The sequence below is a fragment of the Neovison vison genome, chromosome 12 (assembly GCF_020171115.1).
Source record: "Neovison vison isolate M4711 chromosome 12, ASM_NN_V1, whole genome shotgun sequence".
NCBI lineage: Eukaryota > Metazoa > Chordata > Mammalia > Carnivora > Mustelidae > Neogale > Neogale vison.
Window position 1 is genome coordinate 24,843,098 of NC_058102.1, and position 20,934 is coordinate 24,864,031.

Sequence of the window (20,934 nt, forward strand, 5' to 3'; positions counted from 1 at the left end):
TGTCTCATCAATGTAGAGACAAATTCTGTATCCAGACAGAGAAACTAGACCATTTACACTCGGCATGTAGGGGCGGGTCGAACAAAACTAACAAAAACTCACTTTAGCATGTATAGGGAAGGGTAGACCTACAGTATATAATTTATATGCCTTTGTATGCTACTTTAAATCACTGCAGACTCTTTTCTTAAGTGTGCTGTGGGTAATTAGGCGAGAATAAGGTACATAAAGGAAATAAGAACAGATATTTAAAACATGGAAGGAGAAATGTTTCCTGGAAGTTAGAGATATGTATGTTGGGCTTCCTGGTCCTGGAAAAATTCCCCAGATGAGGGAGAGAAAGAGTCATGCTATTTTTTTTTTTTTGGTCCTGCATGTTTGGTTTTATTTTCCAATACATACTCTGGTCTTGAACCCCTTTGAGTACGATAGTAGAAATACAGTGCCCTATTAATGTCGGAATACATCCTGATGTAGGCAGTCTTTTAAATGTAGTCTGTAATTTGAATACTAAGGTACTTTTCTTCTTTTTTAGGCAGGAGACAAGTCACTCTCCAACGTAAGTTAAAATTTATTATCGCAGGGACGCCTGGGTGGCGCAGTTGGTTGGACGACTGCCTTCGGCTCAGGGCGTGATCCTGGAGTCCCGGGATCGAGTCCCACATCAGGCTCCCAGCTCCATGGGGAGTCTGCTTCGCTCTCTGACCTTCTCCTCGCTCATGCTCTCTCTCACTGTCTCTCTCTCTCTCAAATAAATAAATAAAAAAAATCTTTAAAAAAAAAAAAATTTATTATCGCAGTCTTACCCTTAAAGAACTAAGAATTCAGCTGATTTTTTTAAAATATCCATTGTATTGTTATGTTGAAGATACGGTTATAAAAGATAACTCGGGGGTTGTTGTTACATTAACAGTTAGATTTAATAGACATCATAAGATTTTATGGTCTGATCTCTTCATATGTTTATGGAATGCATTTTAAAGGAGTGATGTGTCCATTTAATATTTTCTAAACAACTTTTTGTTTCTAATTTTTTAAACTAGACTTTTGTCTTTGGCTAAATGATGATTTGTTTGCTCAGCTAACTCCCGAATTATCTCAGCTGATGTTAAAAAGAAATTGAACAGGGCGCCTGGGTGGCTCAGTGGGTTAAGCCGCTGCCTTCGGCTCAGGTCATGATCTCAGGGTCCTGGGATCGAGTCCCGCATCGGGCTCTCTGCTCTGCAGGGAGCCTGCTTCCTCCTCTCCCTCTCTCTGCCTGCCTGTCTGCCTGCTTGTGATCTCTGTCTGTCAAATAAATAAATAAAATCTTTAAAAAAAAAAAAAAAAAGAAATTGAACAATGTGGAACTGAAAGAACTAGAATGCTTACGTATGGAGTTATTTTAGAATAAGGCAATGCGTCCTACTAATCCCTCCCACTGTTTACTATACGTTTCCACTTTAGGTTATCGCACATGAAATATCTCATAGCTGGACAGGAAATCTAGTGACCAATAAAACTTGGGACCACTTTTGGTGAGATTTTTTAAATTATTATTACTGTTTATCGGTTCTTCTTAATTTCCTTTCCTGCTTCCCGCCGCTCTGAATTAGTTTTGCGGAAATATCTTGTTTCTCTTTGTTGTCATCTCTTCGGTAGACAGTTAAAAAAATTCCACAATGCTTGTCAGTGTTAGGAGGAGTAAGAGTATTTGGCTCGTGCTTCTTACTTAGTGCTGGTGGCGTCACATTTTAATATGTGGGAACAGAAAATGAGAACTGTGGCTGGGTTTTCCCCGCTGCCATCCGGGTGGTTGCATTTCCCATTGCTCTGTGCAGAATCTGCTTAGACAGTAGTGTCCATGCTTTACAATGTTTTACTCTGTAGCAAAGCCAAAAAGAAAATACCTTGTTGATTAAATTTCTTGTTCCTTTCAGCTGTGTCACTGTTTTTATTTTATTTACCAAAAAAAAAACCAAAAAAACTTTTTAGGTTAAACGAAGGACATACTGTGTATTTAGAACGCCACATTTGTGGACGACTGTTTGGAGAAAAGTTCAGACATTTTCACGCACTGGGAGGATGGGGAGAACTACAGAATTCGGTAAGTGAGTCATGCTTTGAAAAGCATTTCTCCAAAGTTGTACAGGCATTTGAAAGTTTAGTTTGTAAACTAGCTTTCCTGAGTAGCAACAAGAAAGCCAGGTGTGGAAAATCAAGCAGATACTGGTATAATATTCTATTTTTTAAGCTTTTATTTATTTGTTTGAGAGAGAGCATGGCGGGGGGTGGGGTGTGCACTGCATCAGAGGGGAGGGGCAGAGGGAGAGAAAGAAACCCCAAGCAGACTCGGTGCTGAGCACAGAGTCCTACATGGGGTGCAGTCGGAGGACCTGAGGTCATGACTTGAGCCAAAGCGAAAGAATTGGTCGCTTAATCCACTGAGCCACCCAGGCGCCCTGGTATAATATGGTATTGATACATGCTAGTCATTATCTTGTACAATGTCATGTTCATGACCAGTAGGACCTCGTTGGGTCTTTGCCATTAATACAGTTACTTAGTTTGAGTTTTTCACTGTTCCCTCCCAAAGGCTGAATTTGCTGACCAGGCATTGAAACATTTTCCTAGTTTTTTATAAGAATAAAGCCTACTACTGAACAGAAAATACCACGGAACATGACACAAGTAGGCATTCCATTAACAGACTTAGAGAGATTTGTGCTAACATACCCTACAACTTCTAGTCTTTCAGTGTAAGTTCCCCTAAAGTTATGCCTTTGAGTGAAGTCATACTTCCTTATTAGCTTCCTTGCATGTTAATAACCTGTATCCATATTTGAACATTCATCTCATTTTGTGTCTTGCAGATAAAGACTTTTGGAGATACGCATCCTTACACCAAACTTGTGGTTGATCTGACGAATGTGGACCCCGATGTAGCATATTCTTCAGTGCCCTACGAGAAGGGCTTTGCTTTACTCTTTTACCTTGAACAACTTCTTGGGGGCCCAGGCAAGTAGTTGGCATTTTCTGATTTTTGTTTGTTTGTTTGTTTTTGAGGGCAATGTGAAGAATAAGGAAAATTTTTAACTGTTGTTTTTGTCCCATTTTATTCTTTAGTTTCATTTTGTGTGTAACTGCTAAAGAAAACCCGTATCATTTTCTAATGTGACCTCTCTACTTTAAACCTTGAATAAGCTGAATGCAAAACTGTGTTGCATGACTTTAAAGAAAACTCATCGGTATTTTATTTTTTTTAAGATTTTATTTATTTATTTGACAGAGAGAGAGCACAAGTAAACAGAGCTGCAGACAGAGGGAAAGAGAGAGAAGCAGGCTCTCCACTGAGCAGAGAGCCCCATGTGGAGCTCGATCCCAGGACCCTGGAATCATGACCCGAGCCAAAGGCAGCCGCCCAACCAACTGAGCCTCCCAGGCGCCCCAGAAAACTCATCAGTATTTTAAAAATTAGGAAAATAGTATATACTCCTTGAAAAAAATTCTGTAGTACAGAAGTTGCTAAGCATGACAAGTGAAGAGTCCCTCAGCCCCTTTCTAGTCCCCAGATGATCACTGTTAGCAGTTTGGTGTGCGTGGTTCCTGGTCTTTTTCTAAGCATAAAGGAACAAACAGACAAATAAATATATTTTAATTACAGAAAGTGGATCATTGGAGCGTGTGTGTGGCTTAGTGAGTTAAGTGTCTGCCTTTGGCTCAGGTCATGATCCCAGCATTCTAGGATCGAGCCCCCCATCGGGCTCCCTGCTAGGTGGGGAGCCTGCTTTTCCTTCTCCCCGCTAGCACTTACTGTCTCTCTCTCAAATAAGTAAAATTTTTTAAAAAATAAGAAAATGGGTCACTTTATACACATAGACACACACATTTGTTCTACCTTTTTTTTTTTTTTTAATTCAGCAGTGTTCCGCAGACATCCTTCCATGTCAGAACATAGAAATCTACCTTATACCCTTTATTTATTTTTTTTTAAAGATTTTATTTTAAAAAAAAATTTTTTTTTTAAAGATTTTATTTATTTATTTGACAGAGAGAGATTTATTTATGTGACAGACAGAGATCACAAGCAGGCAGAGAAACAGGCAGAGAGAGGGGAGGAAGCAGGCTCCCCGCTGAGCAGAGAGCCCGATGCGGGGCTTGATCCCAGGACCCTGAGATCATGACCCGAGCCGAAGGCAGCAGCTTAACCCACTGAGCCACCCAGGCGCCCCTACCTTATATCCTTTAATGTCACTGTAGCTGTCCATGATGTAGATGTGCTGAATACATGTAACTTTCCCCTACTGATGGGCGTTGGGCTCTTATCCTTTGTCCGTGGACTTCGAAGGCCCTCCCTCACCCACACACACTCTGCCTGTCCCATCTCGTTCTCCTCCTCTCGGATCACACTAAGGCCATTACTTTTAGAATTTATGTTGTAGGTTCCTTCTCTGTTTCTTCACTGCATTGGCCTCTTATCATTCGGATTTCTCTTCTCCCTTCCACCAAGTTACATATATTTTTTAAGGCCCGGCTTCAGTCCTATGACCTGATTTGAACATTCTTTCACCCCTAAAACCCTTATTGGTTTCCCTATTCTCTGAAAGCTCTCTGTTCTCCCTGGTCAAGAGTAGCATACCAAGCACCCCCAAAATGTTCAATAGTTACCTTTCCATTAATCAACTTTTTTTTTCTTTTTTTGAACTCTTAGAGGTTTTCCTAGGATTCCTAAAGGCTTATGTTGAAAAATTTTCCTACAAGAGCATAACGACGGATGACTGGAAGGATTTCTTGTATTCCCATTTTAAAGATAAGGTTGGCTTTGAAAAGGTTTCTTATTTTCTATGCCCAGTATACCTGTGTTTAATGGCTATTTGTTAGGCTGATTTGAATTCCTTCATAGTAGTACTGGTTTAGAATTTAAGATTCAGCCTTTCATGGTACTTATTCCTATGTAAAATGCGATCTCAACAATATGAACTAACGTGAATATTTTGGAGAGATCTGCAATAGTAGGTTTCAGAAATTTAGTTTTTGTATATAATTAATTTTCCTGCTTTATTTAACAGAATATTGCTGATTAATATAAATTTATTTTAGGAAAGAGACTTAGAAGTTATCTTAACTTGTTAGTGCCAGTAAAATTATAGATTTGAGGACCTAAAAAAGTCTGTTTTAGATAGTCACACCTCCCCCACCCCACCCCCAATGGAAAAAGTTCTTTCGTAGCAACCTTGGTGTTCTTTGTGTTCACAGGTCGATCTTCTCAATCAAGTTGACTGGAATGCGTGGCTCTACTCTCCTGGAATGCCTCCTGTAAAACCCAAGTCAGTCCTTCCCATTAATGCTTTCCTTCTCACGCTCCAGAATTCTTGGGCTCCTCAAGATACTCGACAGGGTTTGATGACTTCCTTAAGCTGTAACCAGTTACAGAGCAGACGTCGTAGGTGTTTGACCCTTAACCCTGAGGTCAAAAGAAACATTTCCATGAATTATAAATTCAGTTAATTCCAAATCATGATGGAATGCCTCCTTTCAGCTGAAGGATGGTGATCAGAGAAGATATTTTCCTTTCTTTCAACACCTCTGAAGTAAGAAATACAACCCGTATAAGCGTAATGTCCATCATCACGGCAGCGTTCTAAGATGTCAGCCTCATTTCCAGAAGAGGCACATTAGGCTTAGTGAGGTAAAGGTCTTCTGCCGAAGTTTGCACAGTAAGTAGTTAGGGTTGAGATTCAAACCCTGGCAGTCTTTACCCCTCCTCTGTACTGCCTTTTATACTAAATACCCCCCTTGAATCAGATACCTAAACTCTGGTCCTCACATGTCATGTGAGGTTGCAAACTACCACAAGTTCCAGCCGGGACCATGCTGTCTCTCCCACCCACCTCTGGCAATACTCTTTGCCAGATCATTCCAATCTCAGCTCAAGAACCGCTTCCTCATGGAAGTATTCCTTGACCTCTCTGACCAAGTCCGGTTCCCATTTAGGGTTTCCTGGTGCTGTGTATGGCCTCTTCATTGCTATTACCACATGGTAATTTTAATTTGTGTGATAAAGTCTTTTGACTTCACAACACTGAAGCACCGTGAGAGCTGGGCTCCTACCTGGTTTTGCTCCCTGCTTTTCTTAGAATCTTACATAAGTAAGGGCTGCTTCCCTTCCCCGGGCTAATCCTCACCTACTTCTTATGACAACGAGAAGGAAATTTCAGGACACCCAGAAAGAGATCAGCAGAGGTTTTGTATGGTTCTGTTGTTCCTTATGAAATCAGTGCTAAGGAATGTTCTAGTTGAAGGTGATTTACTGCCTGAGCAATTTACTGCCTCTGATCCCATTTGGTGTTGGAGACAAACAAAAGGCTTTCTCTGTAGTCCACAGCCCGACTACTTCGTGAAGATTAACTGGCAGCTACTTCAAAGGAGGGCACTGCTTTAACTGGCTAATAATCTGCCCTAGGGCTCAAACTCTCTTTCAGAGGTGCAGAGGCAACTTCTAATCAAAACTCATTTCATTTAGGCCCACAGGGGCAGGTACCCTCACTGTTCTCTAATAGAAACATTTCACAGCAAGCAAGCATCATTTATGGACAAAGAGGGATGTTTTGCCAGAATTTTTGTACCTTTTACAGTCTCTTCCACTGTTGTTGCAACACAGGGGATTTATTTTCTAAGTTGAGAACACACAGATTTTAGTGCCATTTGCTTTGCTTAATGGTCAGAGTTTGTTATTTCCACTTTCTTCTGAAAAGAGAGGAATAAAATCATCACATGATGACTCGGAGTCTCCCAAGGGTCTCCCATGACACCATCATTTCCCTGGTGTCTAGAACAGTGCCTGCCACATAGGTGCTCGCAGATTTGTTGGATGGTTACGAAGTCGGAAGATAATTGGAACAACAGAATGTAAAATCCATGAAAGCAAGGACTTTGTGTTGTCATGAGCCCCTAGAACTGCGCCTGCCACGAAGCAAACCCTAAACGTGCCCACCTGGGTCCCAGCACCTTCAGCGGATGCTACTGAAGCATCTGACCATCTTCGCTGAGGTGGTGAGGCTTTCTCTCTAGAGGATAATCAGGTGTTTCATTAATCCGGTAACCACTTGGATTTTCAAGTTCTCCGATGACATCAGTATATTGAAGTCAGGTAGAAGATGTTCTGTTTCCAACAGTCACGAGTTCCTGATTGACCTTTCCTTTCCTTTTCTTTTTCCTTTCCTTTCCTTTCTCTCTCACTCTCTCTTTCCTTCTGAAAAGAGGACTCCTTTTCAGACTTCTGACTCCTTTCTTTTCTCTATTTATTTTTATTTATTTGAGAGAGAGAGTGAGCGAGAGAGAGTGAGCACATGAGCAGGGGGAGGGGCAGAGGCAAAGGGAGAAGCAGACTCCCCCGAAGAGCAGGGAGCCCAATGCAGGTCTGGATCCAAGGACCCTGGGATCATGACCTGAGCTGAAGGCAGACACTTAACTGACTAAGCCACCCAGGCGCCTCCTTGAGCTTTATTTCAGAACTTTGAGGGGCATCTGGGTGTCTCAGTCAGTTAAGCATCTGCCTTCAGCTCAGGTCATGATCTCAGGGTCCTAGGATCTAGCCCGGCTTTGAGCTCCCTGCACAGCGGGGAGTCTACTTCTGCCCCGCCCCCCTCCCGTGCAGTCTCTCTTGGACTCTCGCTCTTTCTCTCAAATGAATAAAGTCTTTAAAAAAAAAAAAAAAACTTTGAAAGTTAAGTATGTTCTGTAACTTTACATTTATGGAAAAGCATGTACATTTTTATGAAGTTGAATCTCTGGTATTTTTTCATTTGCAGTTATGATATGACTCTCACAAATGCCTGCCTTGCCTTAAGTCAACGGTGGATGACTGTGAGTACTAACGTGTGATTTTGACCCCTTTTTGAATTGTACAAATATGTCTCTACTCAGGAAGGCAGTGGCGGGGACGGGAGCGGGTGGGTACTTGATTCACAAACTCAAGTATTTGGAAAGGTCCCTCATAAGTCAAGTTTGTCTGAAGAGGTAGTATCCCAGCCCTCAGTGTGTAAAGTTAAGTTTGCCCAGGGGAGCAAATAGATATTGGTGGTATTAGTTCTCATTTTCTTGCTTCTTTCCAAGTCTTAAAAAAGGTATGGAGAAATATTTGCCTGTTCTCTTGCTTCTTTTTCTCATCAGTCATTTGTAAGATACTGCTTCAAATAGCCCTTACCCATACAGGTGAATCTAAAATGATCTTAGGTGAGCGCTGGTGTCACCTGTGAGGGAAGACCAGGGGCACTTCGGTTCTATCTGCCGGTGTTAGTGTTGACCGCTATGGAACCTCCTAGAAAGAGCTGCTTTGTGCATTTCCTGAAATAGAACCCTTAGAAACCAGAGTGCAGATGTGCCCTGGGTAATGCTTTTGGGAAAAATAGCAGAAAGTGTAGGAATAATCCTTGTAGGGGAAGAAAAGGAATTTTCCACGTATCCTCTGAGTTCTTAGTGGAGACCTCTGTAAGAAAAGGCAGATTAACAGGAGAAAAACAAAGGTATCCATGTGTCTACCTCATGTCTACATGGGAGGGGCCCCCGGAAAAATGAGTAACTCAGAGGTGGCTCAGAATTCAGGATTAAATACCATTTCAGTAAGAAAAGAGAAGCCTTTTAGGCAAAAATAAAGGATTTTTAGGAAAGATAAATGGGCCCTTAGAAGAATCCGTAAGTATTGGGACAAAGTTTGTCTGGGTGTGGTGTCAGCTTTTTTTGTTGTTCCTTGCCTGTGATAAGAGTCAATCTTGCCTGATTGATGAAACTCCCAGGGGAGGGGATCTAGGACAATTGGGTTCCTTTTGGAAAATCTGTCTTTAGGTAGCTGTGTGCAGTTGGGAGAAAACCTCTCCTTGCCATTCCTGTTTTTCAAGAGCCTGCAATTAAAAGAATCGGTGTATTTGGGGCTGGCATATTCTGCTAGTCTTCATGCTGTTACTGCAACAAATTTAGATGTCGCCTTTTGCCATTTATTCCTAAAGTTTAGAAATAAATAATGATACTAAACAGGAAGTGATGCGTAGCATGAAAAAGACACAGATGAAGTAACAAGAGGTCACCAGAAAGAGCCAATACTTGCACCTGGCTTGGAGGGCGTTGGCATGAAGTGCACTGAGGTTGGCTGCAGCGTGGAGGAGAGCTTTGTCTTCAAGAGGGTAGTTCAGCCAGGACTGAGCATGGTTTGGGCATGGAGGAGGTAGAGGAGGACATTCTGGGTGGGAGGGACACAGTTTGAACAGGTTTATTTTTTTTTAAGCAGCAACAAAACATGGAGCCTAGGTGGAGAGGTGAGATAAAGAAAGAGACATAGAAAGCTCTGGATTTTGAGGGAAACTCTCTGATAGCCAGAAGAAGGAAGAAAAATCAGGAGAAAGGCCAATCGGGAAAATGGAACCAGAAACCACAGGGAAGAGATGCTGTCCTGTAAAATAAAATACAAACATCTTTCTGGAGATTCTTACAACATCATAACAAAGTCAGGATATTACTAACTTTTTAGATCTAGGTCAGGATCTTTTCGAGTGGGGTAGAGAATATCTAGGCCGCTATCTCCACCCCCCACCCCAGGCAGGCTAGTCATGTACGTCTGCATGTGCACGGTCAGTACCTGGCCGGGAAAGGTCAGCTTCCTGCGTTCAGGTCATAACCACAGGGACCAAAGGTGTTAAGTGATGATTAGAGGAGGGATTTAATTATGTACGACAAATCATTTAGGAAGGCTTGATCCCTATGCAGGGAGAGAAATCTGGTAACACCTCTTGCCACCGATCATGGTTCGCTATTCTTCCTATGTCTCGAATCTCGTGTTCGGTGTAGTTCACAGATGTGTCGTTGGAAAAAAGCGAGAGAACCAAGGGACACTGGGTCTTTTAACAACAATGTGTTGTGTTAGGACCTCAGTTTTCATTTGAAAAATGTATTCCAGCCCCGCTGGTAGAACTGCTCCTGATCTCTGCTTAGAAACTCCTGTAGGCTCAGCGGTCAAGGTGAAGGACTGTAAACAGGGCAGTGTCAGTAGGAGTGGGCAGTGTCGGGGACGGACTGAGGACTCACTGTCATCTCCGGAGTCACTAGTGACTCGTTGCCTTGTGTGATTGCCCAGTTGGTTTTCTCATACTAAGTAAAAGCAAACAGAAAAAATGTACATCACCTGTTGGAAGGTGTAAAAATCAACTGTAAAACAAAAGCCTGTGTACCCACCGCCAACCTGAGAAAGAAAACCTCACCGGGACTGTTGGAGCGCCCCCTCCTGCCTCTGCCTCCCTGCTCTCTGCCCACCTTGCCTTCCCAAGAGGGTAACCATTACCTTGAACTTGCGCTTATCATTCTACTGCTTTTCATGTTTTTATCACTTATGATAGGTCTTTAATAGATAGTTTAAATTTGCATGTTTTAGAGCAGAGAATGAGATCTATTAGTTTTGACACTAAGGTATGGTTTCCCAGTGGGATAGAAAGGGGAAGAAGGTGTAAAATAATATTTCTTTACAAGGATATGTATTTATACATTAAGTTTTCTGGAAGGATAAATGAGGAACTATTAATATTGGTTACTGAGGAAAGACGGAGCAAAAACAAAGGAATTTTTCATTCGGCCGTCTTTGATTTTTTAAACACTGCATATATTTCTTTTCAATTTAAAAAAAAAAACATCTAGTTTGTGTAGAAGACAGTGGGGGGGTGCCTCAAAAAGTTAAAAATAGAACAACCCTATGATCCAGTAATCACACTATTTAGTATTTACCCTAAAGTAACAAAAACACTAATTCAAAGGGATACATGCACCCCTATGTTTATAGCAGCATTATTTATAATAACCAAATTATGGAAGCAACTCAAGTGTCCATCAACAGATGGATGGATAAGGAATATCTACGATGGTATACATCTATAATGGACTATTATCAGCCGTAAAAAAGAATGAAATCTTCTCATTTGCAAGGCCATGAATGGAGCTAGAAAGTATAATGCTAAGTGAAATAAGTCAGAGAAAGACAAATACCGTACGATCTCACTCCTATGTGGAGTACAAGAAGCCAATGAGCAAAGGGAAAAAGAGTGAGAGAGATAACTGAAGAAACAGACTCTCAACTAGAGAGAGCAAACTGACGGCTGGGGGTGGCCAGGGGAGTGGGTGAAACAGGTGATGGGGATTAAAGAGTGCACTTGTCCCATTGAGCACCGGGTGATAAATGGAAGTGTTGAATCACGATATTGTACACCTAAAACTAATATGACAGTATATATTAACTATACTGGAATTAAAATTAAAAATAATAAAAGGAAACCCTAGTTTAAAAGAATTTAAAGCTGGTTTTAAAGAATTAAAAATACTGGGCGCCTGGGTGGCTCAGTGGGTTAAGCCACTGCCTTCGGCTCAGGTCATGATCTCAGGGTCCTGGGATCGAGTCCCGCATCAGCTCTCTGCTCAGCAGGGAGCCTGCTTCTCTCTCTCTCTCTCTCGCTCTCTCTGCCTGCCTCTCCATCTACTTGTGATTTCTCTCTGTCAAATAAATAAATAAAATCTTTAAAAAAAAAAGAATTAAAAATACTTACTTTGATAAGCTTTATTTAATATTTCTTAATCAAATCCTCCAAGATTTTTGGCAGTGAGTCCTAAATGGAAAAGTATAGACCGATTTTTCTTTTTCTTAGATGATTTCCAGGATTACCTGGGAAAAGCAGAATGTGTGGAGATGGAGGGAAACCTCCGTTTGTGGTTCTACCAGTTCATTAGTGTGATGTTTAAGAGAATGTGCAATTTGATCCTTTACCCAGATTTTTTAACTGGCCTATTAGTTAGTTGATATGCTTTTGTAATGTTTTCTTTACTTTGAAAATCCATATATCTGGAATGGTACAAAGGATGTCAAAAGTTTCTTCCACTTTTACTAGTAAGAGTCTAATTTCTCTTAAGTAATACAGATTTTAGGAGTCATGTCAGCTCTTTAAGTTCTAGTAACATCATCTCAAAACTATTAAAGTAGCTAAGGCGGAAATATATTTTTCACCACCTTAGGCGTCCTTGTATTTGTCTTTTTCTTAATCTTTACCTTTATGTCCAACAAGCCAATAAATACTATTAAATCACACATGAATGGAAATAACCATGTAACATTTATTGTAGGCCAAAGAAGAGGATTTAAATTCATTCACCCCAGCAGACCTGAAGGATCTCTCTTCTCATCAGTTGAATGAATTTTTAGCACAGATGCTCCAGAGAGTAAGTACGAGTTCAAAACATGAGAAATTACAATGGGCTTAACAAAAGCACGGCATTTATGTCAAGCCCAGTTTGGGGGAAGAAAAATGTTAATGTGAAAACTAATGGAAAAAAATAACTTCTAAAACTCATTCCTTTAAAGACACTGGTTGAATGCTTATTATGTTTAGTATTGTTGGGAATATGAAAATATGCAAGAAAGAAATACACCATGTCCTCAAAAAGCTTATAATCTAGTAGGAAAGGTCACACGTACAAAATATGGCAATAAAAGGAGGCATATTTTAGGTACCAGTTGAGAAAAGCTGAGTTAGTGAAGGAGAATTCCCTTCCGAGTGGCATTGTCTAGGAAAGGTTTTGTGGGAGTGGGGCTTGCTTTACCCAATATTAGCAGAGGTCTCAGGAGTCACAAGCCTCAGTGTTGTGGAAGTTAATGAAGATAATTCTAGAACGGCTAGCGGGATCAGATGTGATGAATCTTGAATGCTAAGCTAAGAATCTTGGGTTTTGTTTTAGTAGGTGGTAGAGTAGGAAAATAGCTAACATTTTTAACAGGAAAGTCATTTGATGAGAGGGTGGGTTATCAAAGAGTCCCCGAGTAGATCAACGTGAGGAATGTGGGTGGAGAAATTCTTTGGGAGACTTGGAGAACACATTGTGAGGGGGAAGGGGGGGGAGAAAAGGAGGGAATAGGCCAGATGAGCAGGGTTGAAGGGTGAAAGCATGTGATTTGTGACTGACTGGATTTGGCGGTTAACAGGAAGGAGTCCAAGCAGATTTTAAGGTTTCAAACCCAGGTAATTAAAAGAATATGTGAAATGGGAAGGAGAGGCTACATCTTGAGAGGGAGGAAATGACAGGGTCTTTACCATTACATTGAAATGCGCTCTTGGGCCTGAGGACCTCGAGACGGGTAGAGAAGATTGGACAGACTTTCCTATGGAAGCAACACAAAAGAAAGAATAGGATTTAAGGCAACAGGGGCTTTGCAAGAATCCACTTTTAGGGCATCAAGTCACTGAGGTTTCATCAACGTCTGTAGCACCTGACGGGATGTCTCCAGAAGAGGTGTGGCAAAAATTAGTGAACGTTGGGGGTCTAGGAGGTGACCTCTACCGGTGGACCTACCAGGGTGGACTTGGAGTTTAGCTGAGGGCACAGGATTTGGGAAGGGTCTAGCTCTCCCAGCAAAGATGCTTCCCCGAGCGTGGGGTGAGTTTCGTAGGATGGGTTGTGCTGGGAGAGGAGAGTCGTCACCTGCCCAGCAGCCCCTCAGCCTCCCTGCTTATCCGGACTGAGCTGCCCTTCTTTCCTTGCCAGACTTGCTCTGCCTGTTAGCATGGGTTCAGATGGGCATTGCGGGGGGGGGGGGGGCTGTGAACCCCCTGCCATTAAATACAGACATTTGTACAGTAAATCTCTCTCTTTTTCCTGAGGAAAGGGTCCATACTACTCATCAGGTTTTCGAAGGGGTCTGTAATAGAAAAGTTTAAAAAGCTGTTTTGTAGGGATAGCGATCATGCAAAAGGGTCTTCAGAGGAAATACGCAAAGATAAAGCTGAGGGCAGTGGGGCGCCTGGGTGGTTCAGTGGGGCGCCTGGGTGGTTCAGTGGGTTAAGCCTCTGCCTTCTGCTCAGGTCATGATCTCAGGGTCCTGGGATCAAGCCCCACATCAGGCTCTCTGCTCAGCGGGAAGCCTGCTTTCCCCCCCCTCTCTCTCTCTGGCTGCTCTGTGATCTCTGTCTGTCAAATAAATAAACAAAATCTTAAAAAAAAAAAAAAAAAAGCTAAGGGCAATCAGTGAGGAAATAGTTAAGGGATCGTGGTTTAACATGGAGAGTGGAATAAATTTAAGGTCTATAAAGTATAAGGAAGAACCTGAAAGACTCTGGAAAGGGTTAGAAAGTTAGTGTTCATATATGCCAAAAAGTCTGAGGAGAGTAATTCTCATCTAATTCTCTGTGTATCTCACCAATTAAGTTATCCCTTTGCTCCCAGCAGAACGTCCTTATCCAGAATAAGTTTGCACAAAATTTATTGTAGTGTGCATTTGTTTCTTTTCTTTTTATCTGATTTATTTCTATATTATAAAATATTTAGGGTTTTAATCCGGCTAAGAATTTCTCTCCAGCTCCTTTCTTCCAAGGAATCCTGTTGAAATGATACATCGTACTTCTTTATTTTGCTCTTAGGCGCCTCTTCCATTGGGGCACATAAAGCGAATGCAAGAGGTGTACAACTTGAATGCCATTAACAATTCTGAAATACGATTCAGGTACATCATTTTAACTTGTCTCTGTGGAAGAAAGTAGAAACTAGTTTAAAAGGTGGAGAAAGGGAAAGCAGTCTGAAACATACATGAGTTTGAAGAAATCCTTGTGAAATTTACTGCACTTGTATAAATAATGATAGCGGTCTTTGAGGAATAGTTGCGCTATCTGTAAGGTGATAGTATTAATTTTTTTATTAGAATTTGTTGTAAGCTTCTGTTGCCTTATCAAAAAAAAGAATTAGGAATCCTTAATTCTTAAATTAAATAGATAATAGGAATTCTTCCACACCTAGCCAAGTGAACTCTGATATGGGAATAGTTGGAAATCTCTAATTTTGTTATGTGGTTAATCTTTCTTAATTCTGATTTGTAGTGTGAGTCTTAAACCTAAGTTTAATTCCTTCAGAAACTGTATATATAAATAAGGTACATGAGCACCAACATAATCTAAACCTTTTTAAAAACATATGGTCTCTTGCAAGAACAAACTTTTTTTCACTTCTCCAGTTACTGAATTATATATACGAGGACTTGAGATTCTCAGAATAAAGACATAATATAAAGCGGTGTAAGCATAACTAGAATGAGATTATTCATCATTACAAAAGTAATCTTCAGATATGCCTGTATATCCTGCCCCTTCCTCCTCGTTTCCTACCCCCACACCCCCCAAAAATCCTCTCTCCAGATGGTTACGGCTCTGCATTCAATCGAAATGGGAGGAAGCAATTCCTTTGGCTCTCAAAATGGCGACTGAGCAAGGGCGAATGAAGTTTACGCGGCCTCTATTCAAGTAAGAACCAGCTCAGACTGTGCTTTGAATTTAGATCACTGGAATTGGGGGAATGACCCCATGGGGTGGTTCAGTGGGCTAAGCTTCTGTCTCTTGATTTTGGCTCAGGTCATGATCTCAGGGCGGTTAAATCCAGCCCCACAGCGGGCTCTGCACTCAGCTTGGAGTCTGCTTAGGATTCTCTCCTTCTCACTCTACCCCTCCCCCCCTACGAAAAAAGGAATGGGGAAGAATAATCTTATATGCTTTTCCTACGAAAAAAGGAATGGGGAAGAATAATCTTATATGCTTTTCCTGTTGCTAAAATGCTTTGTAAAACACCATCTAAAAATAATATTTTTAAATTTGTTAAAGATTATAGGTATAATTTTGGAATAGGAATGAATAGTTCTAAATATTTAAAATTTGAAGTAATTTCATTAGCTTTTTCAGAAACATAACCTATGGATTATCTATTATGGGCCAAATTGGTTTAGACACTGGTGAAAAAGAAAGAAATAGAAAACAATCTCAGGTCCCTAGAAAGATCTTTAAAAGCAAGTAGGAGATAATTGGTGGGTAGGCACAGACACAAAAGAGTCTGAAGTTATTTAAATGTTATAGGAAATGAGCCTTTGATAAGGCCAAACCTTTTTGATTCAAATGCTGCAATAACTTGGAAGAGTAAGTTGCTTGACGTATAAGGAAGCAATGCTTTGGTAGACGGAAAACAAGTTGTATCTTGGCTGCAAGACAGAATTTAAGAATATCTTGGTGAGGTTATTTTGACTATGGATTTAGCAGGAATTCGGAGAAATACAGAACCATGATATATATAGTCATGATTAATCTTTTCATTTACTTCACAAGTATAATAAAGTTATCCTTGCCAAATAAAACACTACTTGCCAAAATCAGTCATTATCCATCTTTCTTTCCCCACCAGGGACCTTGCTGCCTTTGACAAAAGCCATCATCAGGCCGTGCGTACCTACCAAGAGCACAAAGCCAGTATGCACCCCGTGACCGCCATGCTGGTGGGGAAAGACTTAAAAGTGGATTAAGGACCTACCAACGGCTGATTTCAGATAATTCTCTTTTTTTAAACCGAATTCACGAAGAAATATACAAGTTCAGCTCATACTGTAACTAAAAATGTTGTTTTTGTTCTGGTTTTTTTTTTTTTTTGGCAGTGATTTTCATAAATAAAGCTGAGCTACCTTCCCCCCCATGCCCCCCACCGGGGCCGTGTTCTTTGTAAAGTGCATTTTAGCAAAGTTTAACCTTTTAATTTATAAATGTAGAATTTTTCATTACTTACATACTTACATGATCATAAGAGTGTCAGCATAGTATTTACATGGTATTTTAAGTTCTTTAATTTTAAGTTCTTGTAATTATTTAAGTTCTTTAAGTATTTTAAGTCCTGCCACATGCCAAAAATTCAACATGACGAGAGTTTTGCTTTTTTTTAAAGTTTCAATATTCAAATTATTTAGAATTTACATACACTGACCCTGAAACTCATCTTCTAGTATTATTTTTATTTTTTAAAGATTTTATTTATTTATTTGACAGATCACAAGTAGGCGGAGAGGCAGGCAGAGAGAGAGAGGAGGAAGCAGGCTTCCCACTGAGCAGACAGCCCCATGCGGGGCTCCATCCTGAGGAGCGGGGATCATGACCTGAGCTGAAGGCAGAGGCTTTAACCCACTGAGCCACCCAGGCGCCCTGAGAGGTTTGCTTTTTAAACAAGATAAGCACTCAATTGGATTTGCTCACCCAGGTACTCAGTGGGCATGGCCTAAGTGCACTTTCTAAAATGTATAAACTCGGGGCGACTGGGTGGCTCAGATGGTTAAGAGTCTGCCTTGGGCTCAGGTCACGATCCCAGCATTCTGGGATGGAGCCCCACATCAGGCCTCCGGGCTCAGCAGGGAGTCTGCTTCTCCCTCTCCGTCTCCCCCTGCTCATGCTCTCTCTCTATCACTCTGTCTCAAATAAATAAAATCCTTTAAAATGCATAAACTCTCTGGGGAACATTGTGCTCTCCCCCAGATCCACCCGTGTCCCCACTGGACTTGTCCTGCCCTCCTGTCCATCAGGGTCAGATGGTGACCCCAAACCCCAGGACTTCCCATCAGTCCCTCTGAGACTCTCCTGTCTTACCTGATTCATCTCCTTAATGAGCACCAAACATCCTTCACCCATGTAGCGTATACAGCACACAGAAGCAATAATACAATGATTATATCTATTATGTATATAATAGTATAATGCATACTGGGAATAATAGAACGACTTGAACCAAATAAGACAGTAACAAAGCATCCCTTGAGTACAATGTAATACCCCAGGGCACCTCAGCACACAGCCTGGGAACCACAGTTGTATTAGGATGCTTTGACTCTGAGTGACAAAACCCAAATGATCAGAAATCAGAAAAGGAAAGGGGAGGATTAAAGATACAGAGGAGGGGAGGTTGTCAGAACCTCTGGACAGACAGAAGAGGGCTGACACCCAGAACTGTCAAGCGAGCAATACTCTCTTGTCTCATTTCTGTTTCTCTCCTCCATACTGTGAAGTTTGGCTACCCTCCAGCTTTGCTGCTGTAAACAGTTCTTATCCCACGGGAAGACTCTCGATACCTGATTCCCAGAGGTGGGACTCAGCTTGAGTCCACCCCGACCAAATAACCTTTAGCAAGAAGAATGGTGTCTTAGAGAATAAGCATGGGTGGGGTGTCATTAAATACACAGGAGTCCTAATGCAGTGACAGAAGTCTTAAAATAGGAGCAAACACCCCAAAAGTGGGGCAGGTCACAAAGACACAGATTCCTGTCCGTCCCCTGAGCTACTCCCGTGCTCACTGTCCCTAGCCGTTCTCTCCTGGACACATCCACACCACAGTGGTTCTGTTTCTCAATGCTCTGTTCTCTCTTGTCTTCCATGGCAAGAAGACCACAAGCGAAAGTTAAGCTCACATCCCTGGTATATAATCAGGTTCTACGTGATTAGACTTTAGCCAATCCACAGACTCAGATGATGCTTTTGAAGGCTTCCCTGGCCCCAAAAGCTTTTCCCGTGCTCTGGGCTAATGTCAGATCACTGAGGAATGAGCCAGGAAGTGAACCAGGGCCAGGGCCCCTGCAAGGGCAGTGAAGGAGGCTATGAAGAAGGTAGAGGGCACTAGAGACACATGTCAGCACAGGTTTACCCAGGGCAAGCTCAGTGAAGTCCACATTTAGACAACTTCAGCTACTAAGCATATCATGAATGTCTTTGTGCCAGGCTGGGATATACACATAATTTCTGGGTGAACAAAGAGAAGTAATTTTCTATATATGCCTAAAGAGCAAATATGCTAAAGCAATCTGGGAAAGGGGCACTTAATCCAACCAAAGGGTTTAGGGAGTGTGTCCTGGGGAAGAGAAGGTCTACACTGAGGCTTACGAGATAAGAAAGACCTGGCTAAGCAAAGGAAGTTGGAAGTGTGTTCCAGATGGATAAAGGGTAACAGAAGTATGGGTATAGGTATATACACACTGTCGAGGGCATGAACTTTGAATCTTCAAACTCACACCTCTAGGAGGTGGTAGCATCTGGAGGCTTCTTCTTTCACATGTCCGATGTCTGGCCTAAGATTATGCTAAAGCTGGGCTCAGCTGAGACTGGCCTGTGGAATGCCCAAGTAGTTTGGGTTTTCTCACAGCACAGTGGATCCTTCGACATCTTATTAGTCTTCTCTATGAGTGGATCCATCACCGTGAAGGCAGAGAATGTTTCATTCCCTAGCACCTAGCAGAGTGCTTGGGATACAACAGATGTTTGAGAACTAGTTGTTGGCTGAGTGAATGGAGGAGGGTAGAAAGTTGCACTTCACATCCTCTGAAAATTAGAGGAAATGGATGTTAAGAAGCAGGGTGAATGTTCTAGAAACTTGCTGAGGGAGAGGGGCACATAGAAAGACAGTGCCGTGATGTACACCATCATATAACTTTCTGTAGCAGAACCTTCTACCAGGGTAAACAGATACCAGTTTGTCGTGATGACCCAGGGGTGGAGTTTTACTCAGTGCAGGCATAGGTTTAGGGTTATAAAGGGATTTCAAAGTGCTCAGGAAAGAGTGGCCCAGGTAAGCAACTAGGACACCAGCTTCCTAGGAAAGAAAGTGAGTTGGGAAATGGAGCGAAGAAAGGAGGAGCCAATCAGAGGTCAGGTCCAAGGGCAAAGATGACTGAAGCAAGGGGAGAACCAGAAGGCTAGAAGGTCATAGTCAGAAGATAGGGTATTGGACTTTAAGATCTCTTAGGTGCATCAAATTCAAGGGGTGACAAATTCCAGAGAGTGGTCAGGATGTGGGGACTGAACTGCAAGTTTCAGGGAGGGGTAGCTCGCTCTTTGTATGCTTCTCAGGAAGCTGTCAGGGAAAGAGAGATTCTGGGTGTTGGTGTTTTCTGTGAACAACCATGTCTCTATTCCCAGCACAAGTCAGTTTTAGTGGGAACACACGTCAAGATCTTTCTGTTGCACTAATCCAATCTCCAGAAACTGGCTTATTACTAAAATGCTGCTTAGTTACAACAAGGCCCACATTTCTTTGATTCCTTTTTCATGCTTTTCAGACTTCCCTAATCTACTGGTAATGAAGTAGTTGGGTGCAGGGAGCAGTTAACTGCTAAAGATACTTAACTGGATTAGGGATATCCATGTACCAAGATGAAAGAACATTTAGAAGGCAATATAGGTATAAAGAGCATTGGAGTGCAAATAATAGTAATCACAAACACTTCAGGAACATTCCCAAGGCACCATGTGCTACACTAAGGGCTTTACATATACAAACTCACTTAATCTTTCCTAAAGCCCTTTGAAATAGGTGCTATCATTATCTCCAGCTTAGAGATGAAGACACTGAGACCCCAAGAAATCAAATACCTGCCCAGAGGTCACACAGCTAGTAAATGGCAGAGCCAGAACTGGGTCCCAAGGAGATACTGAAAATACAGCATTGAGGCAGTCTACCTCTTCCCTTCTGAAGAAGAAACAGAGGCTAATTAATAACTTCACTTGCTCCAAGCTAAGAAATAGTGGAGCTGGAGTTCTACCCACGGCTGTGTGAACTGTTAACTTCCAAGCCATAACAGCTCGCTCATCCAGATGGTGACCTTTCCTTGTGAGAATGATCTCTGACTTTTGCAGTCTCCCTTTGTGGAGGGACAGCTTTAGAAAACCTTGGTGGTGAGAGGGAATAGTTGCTCAACACATGTTTGTGGAATAAACAAAAAAATGAAGATTACCACACTCCCTGGTGTCACCGTGGACCAGAAGGTGCATTTTACAGTTGAGTAATTCCAGATAAAAACAGGAACATGGTGTTTATAAACTGCCCTCAGTGGAGGAGAACACAGAAGCCAGGGGAGGGAGAAATGGGGGGCCCTGAGGAGAGGGGCATCCAGCAGGCACCAGCACCCCCAGCATGGGAGAAGCCAGGGCTTTGTGTGAGCAGGGCTACTCTGCTCGGGCTCTCCTGCCTGGAGCTCAGCTGTGAAAACTCAAAGGGACACTGGTATGGCCCTCAATAAATATTTGTCCAATGTGTGGAGGAGTAAAGGCAAGAGAGGGGGCGTGTTTTGGAAGTCCATCCCTTTCCTCCCGGCCAACC

The 20,934-nt window shown here is 42.0% G+C and overlaps 1 protein-coding gene across 1 annotated transcript in view; it reads left to right on the forward strand.

The window, feature by feature from the left end:
• Positions 1 to 16,493, forward strand: part of LTA4H (leukotriene A4 hydrolase) — a 33,354-nt gene extending 16,861 nt beyond the window's left edge. Inside the window, exons 9-19 of the mRNA XM_044229234.1 lie at positions 536 to 559; positions 1,447 to 1,517; positions 1,975 to 2,086; positions 2,853 to 2,997; positions 4,691 to 4,794; positions 5,236 to 5,306; positions 7,791 to 7,845; positions 12,130 to 12,225; positions 14,418 to 14,500; positions 15,186 to 15,290; positions 16,216 to 16,493. Coding sequence (XP_044085169.1) covers positions 536 to 559; positions 1,447 to 1,517; positions 1,975 to 2,086; positions 2,853 to 2,997; positions 4,691 to 4,794; positions 5,236 to 5,306; positions 7,791 to 7,845; positions 12,130 to 12,225; positions 14,418 to 14,500; positions 15,186 to 15,290; positions 16,216 to 16,333 — 984 coding nt within the window. The 3' untranslated portion in view covers positions 16,334 to 16,493. The remainder of the gene's footprint in view (positions 1 to 535; positions 560 to 1,446; positions 1,518 to 1,974; positions 2,087 to 2,852; positions 2,998 to 4,690; positions 4,795 to 5,235; positions 5,307 to 7,790; positions 7,846 to 12,129; positions 12,226 to 14,417; positions 14,501 to 15,185; positions 15,291 to 16,215) is intronic.
• Positions 16,494 to 20,934: the final 4,441 nt, after the last annotated feature.